At 61.1% G+C, this 13,733-nt stretch overlaps 1 protein-coding gene across 3 annotated transcripts in view; it reads right to left on the bottom strand.

The window, feature by feature from the left end:
- Positions 1-1,142: 1,142 nt before the first annotated feature.
- Positions 1,143-13,733, bottom strand: part of RASA3 (RAS p21 protein activator 3) — an 89,752-nt gene continuing 77,161 nt past the window's right edge. For 2 of the 3 annotated variants that reach the window (XM_057532598.1, XM_057532600.1), the window contains exons 20-24: positions 13,626-13,708; positions 8,569-8,777; positions 8,329-8,432; positions 4,508-4,691; positions 1,143-2,559 (exon numbers count right to left, since the gene is read on the bottom strand). In XM_057532598.1, the coding sequence (XP_057388581.1) occupies positions 2,484-2,559; positions 4,508-4,691; positions 8,329-8,432; positions 8,569-8,777; positions 13,626-13,708 (656 nt within the window). In that variant the 3' untranslated portion in view covers positions 1,143-2,483. The remainder of the gene's footprint in view (positions 2,560-4,507; positions 4,692-8,328; positions 8,433-8,568; positions 8,778-13,625; positions 13,709-13,733) is intronic. The other variant, XM_057532599.1, reaches the window with a different exon arrangement.

Here is a 13,733-nt window from a genome sequence, read left to right as displayed (position 1 = left end):
CAGGCCACCAGCCTCCTGTTCCCCCTCCCTCGGGACACTGACCTGTGTCTGGCCCTCGAGCGCACACCCCGCTGCTGAGTCCTCGGAGACATGAGGGACCCTGCCTTTCCCACCCTCCTTGAGCTTGACACCATCTCTGTCCGCCCTGAGGTCCCCATGGCCCTCACAGGGCCCCACTCCACACCTTTCCATCCCAGAAGCATTGTGGCTTCCAGCACAACCCAAAGCCCCACAACTGGATCTCACCTGTCACCAGAGGGACCTCACCTGTCATCAGAGTCACCTCACGTGTCGTCAGGGGACCATACCTGTTGCCAGAGGGACCACAGCTGTCATCAGCAGCACCTCACCTGTCATCACGGGGACCCCACCTATCATAAAGGGGGACCTCACTTGTCATCAGAGGGGCCTCATCTGTCACCAGGAGATCCAACCTGTCGTCAAATAGACATCTCCTGTCATCAGGGGTACCACACCTGTTGTCAGAGGGAACTCACCTGTTGTTAGGGGGACCTCACCTGTCATAGAGGGACCTCACCTCTCATCAGGCGGATCCCACCTGTCATCAAAGGGACCTCACCTGTCGTCTGAGGGACCTCACCTGTCGTCAGGGGGACCACAGCTATCATCAGGGGGATCACACCTGTCATCAGGGGAACCTTACCTGTTGTCAGGGGGACCACACCTGTCATCAGAGGGACCTCACTTGTCGTTAGGGGGACCTCACCTGTCAGGGGAATCTTACCTGTTGTCAGGTGACCAAACCTGTTGTCAGGTGGATCCCACATGTCGTCAAAGGGACCTCACCTGTCGTCAGGGGGATCACACCTGTCACTAGCGGGACCTCACCTGTCATAGAGGACCTCACCTGTCATCAGAGGGATCACACTTGTTTTAAGGGGGACCTGTCCTATCATCAGGGGGACACCCTCTATCATCAGAGGGACCACGCCTGTCATCAGGGGGACCACATTTGTTGTCAAGGTACCTCACCTGTCATCAGGGGGACCCCACCAGTCATCAGGGGGACCTCACCTGTCATCACAGGTATGTCGTCCAGCTCCCTCCTGCCCCACTCTACCACACACCCACATCTCCACGTGTGCATTATCAGTGGGCGCTCATGTGAAACCAAGCCAGTCTCAAAAAGAATAAAAGGTCTGTTTTAATTGGCCAGTAAAATACATCACAAATCATTAGTATCTTATAAACAGAAACATTAAATTACAAATCCATATGAAAAACTGCAGTTTGGAGCAGCCTAACAGCTGCGTATACGGAGCTTTTTTTTTTTTGCAACATTTTCCTCCACCATTTTTGTGACAACAGGCAATGTTACCATCTGCCATCTAGATCTCAAGTCTGAACAACAGACGGGCACGTGGCACCTGGTCCTAGGGGTCTGAAAGGGCCTTTCCAAAGCCAGGCTGCAGCCGAGGCTTTCGGGGGGGTCAGCAGAAGCTCGTCGGGACCCCCAACCCCAAAAGCACAGCAGCCCTGGCAGTCCCCAGGGCCTCAGAGACAGCGAGCACCGCCCCTGGCCCGGCGTCCGCTCCCAAGCCTCCCAGTGCGGGCCCAGGTTTCTCCCTGCCTCCCTCCCTCCGTTTTCTCTCGGGGACCTTTGCTTGGCTGCCCGGAGACACCACCACTCCCTTTGCTGTCCTATGGAAGCACCTCCCTGGAATGGTAGAGGCCTGGATGTTCTGAGTTACTTTATATCAAAGAGCTAATTAAAAACGGTCCTTTAAAAACATTAAGAAAAACAGCTTGAAAATAATGCACATTTCTATTTTTACAACCTTCCCCAAACTCCCACCAGGCTGGCAAACGTGGATTCTACTTGTAGCCCCACTGACAGCAAACAACACAACTCTGCTCGACGTGGCGGCTGCGTGGGCGCGTATCGGCAGCAGGCAGGGGGGCTCCCACCTCGGGAACGAAGGCTGGGACCCCTAGGAAACCTCTCTGCAGAAGGACCCCGCGTCCCCAGAGAGCGAGGGCATCCTCAAACTGGGAACTCCGTGCGGTTCCGACCCTCTGGCCAGGACCGATACAAACGTCGAAAGCTGGAACCAGGAGGCCTCGTGCTGGCGGCCTCCCGGGCAGCTGGCTCATAGGAACAGAATAACGCTCACAACGTCCCCGCTGAGGCGAAGCAGAACGTTCGTGCCGGAAGGCTCCACGGTGCGGGCGCCACAGACCAGCAGAGACAGACGTGCCCGCGGCACAGGGCCCACGCTCCGCAGGCCGCGGTGTCGCCGGCACCCTGTTCCCGAAAGGCCAGCTCAGGCTGCCTGCCACCGGCGTGATCAGGTGCACAGCCCCCCGGAAATGGCCCGGGAGCCTCAGCAGTTCACAGGCTCGACCCCCGTCGGCTCGCGCGCTGAGCAGCTGCCCTCTGGCCTGGTGTTCGCTCCTTCCTGAACACGGGCTCTCCCGGCGCGGCGCAGGGTGCCGTCCTGGGACAGGGCGTCCCGCGGGCTTCACATGGAATGGGCGGGGGTCTCAGACTGCTGCCCGATGTAGCTTTGGAAGCTCTTGTCTCCGATGGGGTGCTCCCTGCGGGGGTGGAGGGAGAGCAGCGTGAGCGTGGGCCGCCCTGTGGCTGGTGCGCCTCTGAACTGCCATCGCCTGTTGTTGTTTTTTTAAATTTTTATTGGGGTATAATTGCTTTACAATGGTGTGTTAGTTGCTGCTGTATAACAAAGTGAATCAGCTATAGGTATACATATATACCCATAGCCCCTCCCTCTTGCGTCTCCCTCCCACCCTCCCCATCCCACCCCTCTAGGTGGTCACAAAGCACCGAGCTGATCTCCCTGTGCTATGCGGCTGCTTCCCACTAGCTATCTATTTCACATTTGGTAGTGTATATATGTCCATGCCACTCTCTCACCCGGTCACATCTCACCCCTCCCCCTCCCCGTGTCCTCAAGTCCATTCTCTACGTCTGTGTCTTTATTCCTGTCCTGCCCCTAGGTTCTTCAGAACCATTTTTTTTTTTTAAGATTCCATGTATATGTGTTAGCATACAGTATTGTTTTTCTCTTTGTGACTTACTTCACTCTGTAGGGCAGACTCTAGGTCCATCCACCTCACTACAAGTAACTCAATTTCATTTCTCCTTATGGCTGAGTAATATTCCATTGTATATATGTGCCACACCTTCTTTATCCATTCATCTGTCGATGGACACTTAGGTTGCTTCCATGTCCTGGCTACTGTAAATAGTGCTGCAGTGAACATTTTGGTACATGACTCTTTTTGAATTATGGTTTTCTCAGGGTATATGCCCAGTAGTGGGATTGCTGGGTCGTATGGTAGTTCTATTTTTAGTTTTCTAAGGAACCTCCATACTGTTCTCCATAGTGGCTGTATCAGTTTACATTCCCACCCACAGTGCAGGAGGGTTCCCTCTTCTCCACACCCTCTCCGGCTATCGTTTGTAGATTTCTGATGGTGGCCATCCTGACCGCTGTGAGGTGGTACCTCCCTGTGGCTGTGGTTTGCATTTTCTCTCACGATTCGTGATGTTGAGCATCCTTTCATGTGTGTGTTGTTGTCGTCACCTTTTCCTACCTTTGCTTGTGAGGCGTGTTCACCGTAATAAACACGAGAAGCGTGGACTAGCAAAGGAAGAAGTTAGCCCACAACTGCCTACGGAAGCACACACTGTGACCCCGGTCTCAACGTGTGGGGCGCGTGTGCTCATGTGTGGGGAGACCGTGACCTCCTGGAGCGAGCACCGTGCGCTGTGCCCCGTTAGCTGACAGACGCTGGCGCGGCCGTGAGTCACGGGCTCTGCCGTGTTTAAGAAAAGGCGTTTTCAGACGGTCGACGTGGGTTCTGACAGAGGGTGTTAAAGGGTCTAGAATGTGATGTGAACGTCTGTGGAGCTGGCAGCAGACACGGTCGGCGTCCCCAGAGGTGCTGGGCACCCTCGCAGCCTGGCCGAGTCGGGGTCTCTCCCAGAGCGCCCCTTCCCTTCCCAGACCCAAGCCACGTCTCCCCTGGAAGGAAGCAGCCAGCAGGGAGGGGGCTGGGCCCACGCAGGGCTCCTGCCTCAGGTGTTGGGTGGGCTCTGCCGCGGGTCCGTGGGCTCCGAGTGCTCACAGGCTCTCGTCACCCACACCCTTAGAGCAGGAGGAGGGCGCCGCTTGGGTGGCTGCCCGGAGCCGGAGCTGCGGCCCCTGGCACAGAGCGCAGGTGGTCCGGCTGCACCTGCCTCTCTGCGGCCGACCCTCCTCCCAGGACGCGGGGGGCGCGGGGGTCCAGAGCCAGCCCGGAGAGGCAAAAGGTGCTTCCCAGGGGCAGGGACGCTGGCCCACAATGGAAGCCTGATTTCAGAAGCACGTGGGTCGCGAGGCGGGGGCAGGAGGCGCCTCCGGGGACCCGGTCCAGAGGGCCCTGAGGGGGAAGCGAGACAGGGGGCCCGCCCCGCCCCACAGGCAGGTGGCCCCAGGCGGCCCCTCCCTGGCTCCCCACGCCTCCGAGACCCCGGACTCACTGGCTCCCGTACTTGGTCTTCTTGAACTTGTCCCGTTTGTACTGGGCGTGCTCCTGCTCCAGGGCCACGACGCCGGCAATGACCTGCTTCAGCGTCTTGTAGGTCTCCTGCGGGTCGTCGATGATGAACGTGGAGTACTCCTCCCGCTCTGGGCCGTCGTACACAGACCTGCTCCCACAGGCCTCTGCGGCGTCAGGGGCAGGGGGGCCGAGGTCAGCTTCGGGGAGCTGCACAGGCCGCCCCCCAAGCGCATGGGGAAGGGCCGACCGCTCACGCAAACGCACACGAAACAGGAGCCGCTAAGAGTCGGGCCGACCCTGAACCCCGGAGGAGCCTGCGGCGCCGGAAGCTGGGCCGGGAACCGCAGCCCCGAGGGTCCAACGCTGAGCACCAGGGCCCAGCCCCTCTCCAGGGTGACCAGGCTCCCAGACGGCTGCTCCTGGAGCCTGGGCCAGGCTGGTTCAAGGGCCGGTGGGGTCACCCAGGGTCAGTCTGGGGAGATGCGTTCGAGAAGCCCCACCTTAGAAAGGGGTGGCGGGCTCCCTCCCACGTTTACGAGGACGCACCACGCGGGGACCTGCAGGGCGCAGGGTAGGCAAGAAGCCACGCTGGCGGCCGCCGCCTGTCGGCCGGTCTGTGCTAGCAGCTTCTTAGGGCCTCCATCGCCCCACCTGCTCAACAGGTACCTTTCTCATCCGGCCACCTCACTCCTGCTGAAAACCACGCTGTGGCCTCCGGGCCCCCCACCTGCCTACAAACACCCGAGCTGTGTCCTGCACTCCAGGGCCACAGAGAGACCAGGTGCCTGGCCCAGGTGAGCTGGCATCAGGCCCCTTCACCATGGTCTGTGACGTGCTGCTGGTTCGCCATCACAGAAAGCTTTACTGCCTTTACTTCCAACTCAAGGGGAACCTCTTAATTCATACTGAAAAATCACAAGTCTGTGCAAAGGGAACCTGGGAAGATTCAAAATCTCAAAGGAAATGGGAACATGACGCGAGAAAGATAAGGGCTCCACACGCGAGGGATAAAGGAGCGGAGACCGGGGCCGGGAGCACCCAGGGCGAGGGTGAGCCACGCCGGTGACGGCCCTGGAGCCGGGCTGCCTGCATGTCCTCCCCGAGTCCCCTCTGGCTGTAACTGCTTGGCCTTGAGCGAGTCCCTCAAGCTCCCGAGCCGCAGTGAACCCTTCTGGGAAACAGGGCAGCTTAGGAGTAGGATGGGAATCACCGAAGGACCACGATCCCATGCGGGGGGACGGGCGGTGGCGGGGTCGGGACACAGGCAGGGACGCCTGGCCGCCTCAGCTCGGGGGCTGCGTGAACCGCCTCACAGGGGTTGTTCCACGCAGCCCTTGGGCCAGCCTGGCGGGTGGGGCCCGTCGCTGCTGTTTCCCAGAGGAGGGGGTCGTGTGCCCAGTTGGTCTCGCAGCGGATGCCAAAGCAGCTCCGCACTGAGGCCTGTGCGTCGCGGGGAATCCCGTGCTAGGGCACCAAGGAGAGTGGCCAGGGCGGCGGGAGCTGGGACAGACCCGGGAGGAGGTCCCAGGACCAGGCTGGGGAGCAGGTTTTAATTCCGGGCCCAACGTCAGACGCAAGATTCGTGACGGGACCCAGACAGACCCGGAGCACCCACGGGGCCGGGCGGCAAGCTCACCCTGCTCCTCTTTAACGGGGTTCCCCACACCAAGCCTGGGCAACGCTGGAGCGCGTGCTGGTGCCAGCTGGCGGCGGGTACACGTTTCTAAAACAGCCCTGGGAACGAGGAAGAGCACAGGGCAGACGCGGGACAGTCCAAAGGCGGACCTGCTGACCGACAGACAAGCCGCGTCCCAAGGACTGGAGGACGGCGAGCGTGGCCCCTGCCGGTGACAGTGGGGGGCAGATATCAAAGTCGGGAGGACACCCAGTGGCCGGGTGACACAGGACACAGAGGCCCTGCCAGTGAGCCCAATGTCCGTGCCCTGAGATGGGAAGGGCAGGACTGAAAGTGCGCCCTGGTCCCTGCTGAGGGCAGATGGGCCCTTAGCTGATGTGCTGCACCGAGGTGCTGGCTGGGCTGCAGGGGGGTGGGTGGGTGAAAAGGCTTCAGGCTGAATTCACGGTCACGCGTGCAGCGCGGCTCCGTGTCTGTGAAAGTCACCCCGAGACCTTCCCAGGCCCCCTGATCATGCCTGCGGGAAGATGTGGGTGCAGGCTGCCTTCCAGGGCACAGACGGGATGGCCGGCCACCATCACCAAGACCTTGGCCGCGTGATCTCGGTCCAGCAGCCCAGGCCCCACGGCAGCCCTTCAGCACACGATCCCGCCCAGCCCTGCACTGGCCCTGCGCCACCTGAAGCACTGGGCACCGAACTGCAGGGGGACGCTGAGTGGGTGTCCCTGCCGTGAGGGAGGTGGGGGGACAGACTCACAGGCGACCGGAACACAGCCGCCTCCAAGCACGCAAAGGCTGCTGTGCCCGGAGGAGAGGCCTTGGTACGTCGTCAGCCCACGGGCCGAGCGCTCAGGGCAGTTTGGCCGACATAAACGAGGGTCTCAAGGAGGTGAGAGCCCCTGACAGCACAGTATCCGCCTCAAGAAGGCACTGAGGTTCCAGGCAGAGGCTTGAAGACTGTGGAGAGTGACTCAGTGCTTTGGTGCCTCCGGGAAGTGAGCGGTAAGGTCTCCAATCCTGCTGACCTTCTGTGAACCCTTGTTGTTAAGATCACTGCTATCCTGGGCGGGAGGCTGGGTGTTCAAGACCCCTTTCCATTTGATTGTCCATCCATCCACCCATCCATCCACCCACCCACCCATCCATCCATCCATCCATCCACCTATCCACCCATCCACCTATCCACCCATCCATCCACGCATCCAGCAAACAGGTACCGAGTCCCTCCTGTGTGCTAGGCACTGGGATGAACGACACCTGCCTCTCCTCTCAAGGTCATGTGTGTCGCGGGTCTGAACAGATCTGAGAGGGTGTCGTCGTAATGACAGAGATCAGCACAGGCTGCCCGCGGGGGGGCAGGAGAAGCTCGGGAGGGGCCCCCACAGGACACACGGCGTTAGCCAGACGAGGAGCGCATCAGGGGCAAAGGCACGGGTCTGCCGCCTGGTGCTGGGGCGGAGAGGGAGGTGGGGGGTCTGGAGAACATGGGCGGGCAGCTGCGTGCTCACCAAGGCATGGCTAAAGTACCCTCCAGGCTGTGGCCCACAACTGACCAGGAGACGAAAAGGAAAAGAGTCCAACAGGCTTGTTTCCAGGCACCTTCGGAGGGGGCTGCAGGGCCCACCACAGAATCTCTAACAGCAGCTCTGAGAAGCGCCAGCCCCAGTGCAGGGTCAAACAGCTTACCGCCCCCAGCTCGTCTTGCGTCTGCCTCTCCTGCTACAGCCCAAGCGCCCCCCTGGTCTCCTGACTTGCCCCACCTACACTGCTTCATTCTGCAGGGCATGGAGAGCAACGAAATGCAGGAAAACGAAGTTGCATAGATACGCCTGGAGCTGCTGGGCAGGCACAAACACACGCACACTCACACACGGGTCCACACACACACATGTGCACACGTCCCTCTGGAAAACACAGAAGAATGAAATTCCTTGTTTGGAGGCATGGGACGTTATCAAGACACAGGATCTTCTCAAGAATTTGGCAGTTCAGAGGTTGCAAGCTAAATTCCACCTTAAAATTATCCATAGAACCTGTTATCAAAGTAACTGCCCCCCAAATAGCCACTTAACCTGCAGAAACATTTTCCCCATCAGCGCTATAAACGACGACACCGCGCAGCCCTTGGCGGCCCCCAGGGTTCACCCCCATCCGCCCCGCCTCACCTTGCATCTTCTCGAGTTTGCTCATGTACGAGCTGAACAGAGAGTAGATGCGCTCAGTCTCTCGGTCCCCGTCGATGTCCAGCTGGATGTTTGCTGGGAGGCCGCTGCCCAGACACCGCGAGAGCGGGCGGAGAGGAGGAGGGGTCAATTGTGGCGTTGGTTATTTAAAGGTCACTAAAGACGGGGGGCCCCACCCCGCGCTTGTCCCCGACCGGGGCTGGGGCACCAGTCACAGCCTACCTGGTGCAGGGGGAGCAGCCGGCGGCCGTGTCCGAGGAGGCCCTGCAGCACAGCCAGTGGCCGTTCAGGTAGGCGGACGGGTGGTAGACGGCCAGGCGCTTCTGGTTGCACTGGCTCACCTTGGTGAGGATGTCGATCCAGGCCTTGGCCTCCACGCAGTTGTTGGCCTGGATGTACAGTGCCCGCTCGGGCTGGATGACCTGGAACATCTGAGGGGAAGAGCGGGCTCAGGGGGCCCCATGGCAGGGCCTCCTGCCTGAACTGCAGGGGCCGCTCTTGTCCACGCCAACCAGCCTGGGGCCACACAGGAGGCCCGCGTGGCTTGGCTGGGTCAGCCCTGGTCAGCTGGGCCAGGGCGCTGCCTTTCGGGGGCCTTGGGGTCGCCCTGGAAAAGCAAAGGCGCTGCACCACTTGCCTCCCCCAGGACACCTGAAGCGGGACGTGGCCGTTATACAGATGCGTTGGCTTCTCTGGGCCTCCTTCTTCTTTGAGCGAGATGGGCTTTGTACAGACGCCATAGCACACCCTGCCCCCTCTCCCGTCCGCATCCCCAGACTTGCCTCGGGGCCTCTGCATGTGCTGTTGTCCATCTGAAATGTACTCCCCCCCCTCAAGGCTGACGACTCCAGGGACCCCTCCTCCTCCTTCCAAGCAGATGTTACTTCCCCCGTGAGGCTTCTCGGAGCCTCCACTGCCTTTCCTGTTTACTATTCATTCAACAAACATTCCTGAGTACCAGGCACTGCCCTAGGTCCTGGGACACAGTGGCCCAGACATAGTTTCTGCTCTTGTGAGCTCCCAGCCAGCCAGAAAGACAAGAGTGAACACAAAGCACAGGCGCTGTGTGAGGGAGGAGGCCTAACGGAGGGTCAGCAGAGAGCCCTCGCGATAAACGATCCTCCAGCTGCGATCAGACGGCGACCCAGAGTTAATTAAGCTGAGTGGGGAAAGCAGGGAGGTAAAGCAGGCAGCAGGGGACAGTAGGTGCAAAGGCCCTGGGGGCAGCGAGGGTCAGGTGCTCCCAGCAGACGCAGGCCCGGCTGCACACAGAAGGGCAGGGAGGTCGGCAGCCCTGAGCCCTGGGAGGCTGTCAGGCTGGACTTGTCAGAGGGCGTGTGGGAGGCCAGGAGTCGGGACGTCAAAGTCCACGGTGGCCTTTTGCAAGGTGGGGCGGTGTGCCCGGGAGGAGGAACAGGATTCGCAGGATTCTGGGCGGGGTCTGGGTCCAAGTTCCTGAGTGAATAGCCAAGGCCCCCCCAGCCCCACCCTACCCACACATGCACCGTCGCACAGGCCTCAGACTGCGTGATCTGTACGTGGCTGCGCCCCCCGACGGAGGGAAGGCCCTGGCGGAAGCACTCCGCTCTGAGTGCCCTCACAGGCTGGCCCCTCCGCCAGGGCCCGGCAAGCACAGGCCTTCGAAGACGTCTCACAAACGGAGGAGGACGTCGGCCTGGTAGTTAGTGCGTGGAGGCCGCCTCTGGGGAAGGCAGCGGGAAAACACAGGCCGATGAGAAAAGGATTCTGAAATTAGGGACTCACTGTAGCCCTGATGGAACGAAGCAGCTCACGGCTGTTTCCAGGTATTTTCCACGCCGTGCCCCTCTGTGGTCGTCGGGAACGCCACCGGCTGAGAGCGCAGCGTCCCCAGCCCCATCCTGGGGAGGGGTGGGAGGTGCCGTGCAGACACGCGGCAGGACGCGGCCCACCAAGGGGGCAGGACGAGGGTGCTAACCTCCCTCGGGTCCAGAAACCCGCCGCACCTGCCACGGGGCCACTTGCCGGCCCAAAACATGGCCTCGAATTGCCCTGGGGCGGGACCAGGAGCCAAGGTTGGGAGCCGGCGCAGGGCGAGCGCAGCTGCCGTCTCCGACCATCCGTCCAGTGAGCATCCTAACCCTCTGGGGCCGTGGGGCCGGCCTCAGACCAGACGGAGGCCGGACAGACAGACCCAGTGCGGCCGTGGGCACCTACCGAAACCAGACTGCCCCGAGGAGCCGGGAGCGCGAGGCAGACGGACGCGAGGACGGGGAAGGAGGCTGGCAGCCGGTCGGCTCCCGGGGGCAAGCCCGACTCTTCCGGGTCTGTGAGCCAGGAGCGCGTGACCCGCAGAGGCACTGGGGCTCCCGGGGCCTGGAGGGGGCTCGAGGGCGGCAGGTCGGGGGCGGCGACGTGAAGCACAGGAGGGAGGCCGGGTGTGGGGCTGCGCGGAGCGCGCGTCCAGGCTCTGGGGTCGCACGGTCTGGGCCAGGTTCCGCCCCGCGCACGGGTGTGAGCTCCGGGTCGGCATCGTGACCCTTCCTCAGGACGGTCACGGGGAGGAGATGACCCTCAGTGACCTCGGGAGAACGCGGACGCCCCGGGCCGGGACCCCGCTAAGGCCCCCAGCGGCTCTGAGGAGCGAGCGCGGTAATTTGTCTGAATGTTGAAGCGAAGAGCCTTAAACGGAGTCAATCTCCCGAGAATCCCTCCCTCCGCCTTAAAGCAAGGTGTCCCTCTGTGCAAAGGATTCCAGGTTATTACCCTTGGTGGGCTTCTGCAGGGTTCTGCTCGACTGGACCTTCCCCTGAACAATAAAACGTTCCAAGTCAATGCGTCACAAGGGGAATGAATCGTGTGGAGCTTCATCTACCATGTGCCTCGCCCTGCAACCACCCTGGGGACGGCCGTCGTCTGCAGCGGAGGGCTTGAGGGGCTGACCGCCCAGCCACGAGGTTCCCACCTGCTCTGCCTATGTGTGGAAGGGGCGTCCCTGCCACCATGATCCTCAGGGAGACCCCGGCCAGCGGGGCCATCCCTCCAACCGCTCCGGCCTCAGGACAGGAGGGAGAGCCACAGAGAAGAGGTGCCCAGTCTGGGCGCTGGGGAGCTGCCTGCGCTCCTGAGGGAGGCTTCACCCGCGGACCCTGGGTGCGGAGCCCGTGCCGCCAGCCACCCTCGGCCCCGGTCACAGGCTGGGGTCTCTTTGAAGCTGGAAGACTAGGGAATACTTTGTAGGATTTGAAGTTTTAACTCTTAGTTATTATTTACAGCCCCACCTTCCTTCAAAAAAGACTGCATGTGACTTATACAAAATATATCTAATGAAACTGAAAAATATAAAAAATATTTAGAAAATTAGGAACAGGGAAAGAGAAATGGGAACAGACTTGGGAGAAACAGGACCTAAGTGCGCATATTTTCTAATGAAAACAGACAGCCCAGAAAAGCCCTCAGATCGGGCTCCGGGCTGGCGGCCTGGGGAGGTGGGACGCAAGGCCATCGCCCCCCAGTGACCGCGCGAGGCTGCAGGGGACTTCCCCACGAGACCACCCCTTGGAGGGCAGAGGCGTCCTGGCACCCGGTGGGAACCCCGTGCTCCCCCTCGGAGGGGACAGGAGGGGACACGGTGGTGATGGCGGGGGGTGGGCAGGAGTGTTCTCTCCTCCCCAGCGTTCGGAGGTGCTCGGCGACGAGAACTCAGGCACCGTCCCCCCAGCCCCCTCCACCATGGTGCCCACAGTGTCGGGAAGTGAAGGCAAAGTGGGGGTTCCCCAAGCTGTCTGCAAGCATCCGGATGGTCAGCAGAGGCGGACCTGATGGGAGGGTCCCCCAGAGCCTCCGCCCAAAGTCTGACTTTGAAATGACCAAGCTGATTGGTAGCTGCTCGCTCCTGCCGGTCAGGCCACGCGTGGGCTCCTGCAGACGCGGACACCTCCGTGGGGCCCAACTGCGTGGACTGCGTGTGCCCGGAGCGGGGAGCTACAGGGGCAGCAAAAACCGTGCTGTTCCCACGGCCAGATCCGGGCCGCGTGAGCACCCACGTGGTCTCACCAACGAGGGGCTCCGCCCTGAATGAAACAGGGCCCTGCGGGGCCTCACAGCCCAACAAACACCAGGGGGAGAGAAAGGCTCTCGGCAGGAGGAAGCGACAAGATGCAGCGAAGGGACAAGAGAGGCAAAAAACGTGTGGCCGAGAAAGACGGGGCAGAGCTGACGCATCCAGTGGGGCCACGTGTCCCCGACCGACCCCCGGCCGACCCCGGGCCACATATCCCTGACTCACCCTGGGCCACATGTCCCTGACAGACCCCAGGCCACAGGTCCCCGGCCGACCCCAGGCCACATGTCCCTGACTCACCCTGGGCCACATGTCCCCAACAGACCCCAGGCCACAGGTCTCCAGCCGACCCTGGGCCACATGTCCCTGACAGACCCCAGGCCACATGTCCCCGACAGACCCCAGGCCACAGGCCCCCGGCAGACCCCGGGCCATGAGTCCCCAACAGACCCCAGGCCACATGTCCCCGACAGACCCTGGGCCACAGGCCCCCGGCAGACCCTGGGCCACGAGTCCCCAACAGACCCCGGGCCATGGGTCCCTGATACAAGTCACCAGCACTTGTGCCACATCCGAGGGAGTCCCTACAAAACGCATCACCTGAAGCTGCCACACTGACCCCCTGACACACCCAAACCAAGGGCTGTCTCCAAACACTGGCCTTTCTGCTTCAAACATGCCGAGGCCACAAAACACAGAGAAAGGCTGAGGAATGTCCCGGATTAAGGAGACAGCAGAGAACCAAGTACCAGGTGTTGGCCTGGGACAAACAACGGCTTAGAGAATGTCACTGGACAGCTGGATGTTGGGTCAGTAGTAACGCTGCGTGCGGGTTGGGTGTCCTGATTCTGGCAGCTGCACAGAGTTATATAAAGGATGTCCTTGTTTTTAAGAAATACACTGAGGATGCACACGGTTCAGAAAACATATGCACATTTACACGGCGAGAGACGGGAGGAGGCCGGGGACTCGACTCAGCAAACAGGACAAGTGCCAACGACCAACCGCTCGCGGTGAGGGGCTGCAGCCCTTGCTCTATTTTTGGAGCTTGTAGATGCAAGACTCAATCTAAATCAAAAGTCTTAGAGAAACCCCGCGGGTCCTGGCCGACCCGGCAGGCAGGGTCGGGCTCTCTGCCCCGTGGCAGCACCTTGTGGCTGCCAGCCCACAGGGGTCTGGGAGCAGGTGCAGGACGCGGGGCGGCAGCGGGGTCGAGGGGGGATGGGGTGGTACTCACGTTCTTCATCTTGAAGGACTCCTCTTCCAGCGGCTCCACGGCCAGGATGTTCTCGATGGGGATGCCGTAGAGAGGCGGGTCCCCTGTGGCAGAGTGTGCCTGTGAGCC

Source organism: Balaenoptera acutorostrata, chromosome 18 (assembly GCF_949987535.1).
Source record: "Balaenoptera acutorostrata chromosome 18, mBalAcu1.1, whole genome shotgun sequence".
In the NCBI taxonomy this organism is placed as follows: domain Eukaryota; kingdom Metazoa; phylum Chordata; class Mammalia; order Artiodactyla; family Balaenopteridae; genus Balaenoptera; species Balaenoptera acutorostrata.
Note: the sequence above shows the minus strand (reverse complement) of the source record. Positions and strands in the feature narration are given on the sequence as shown.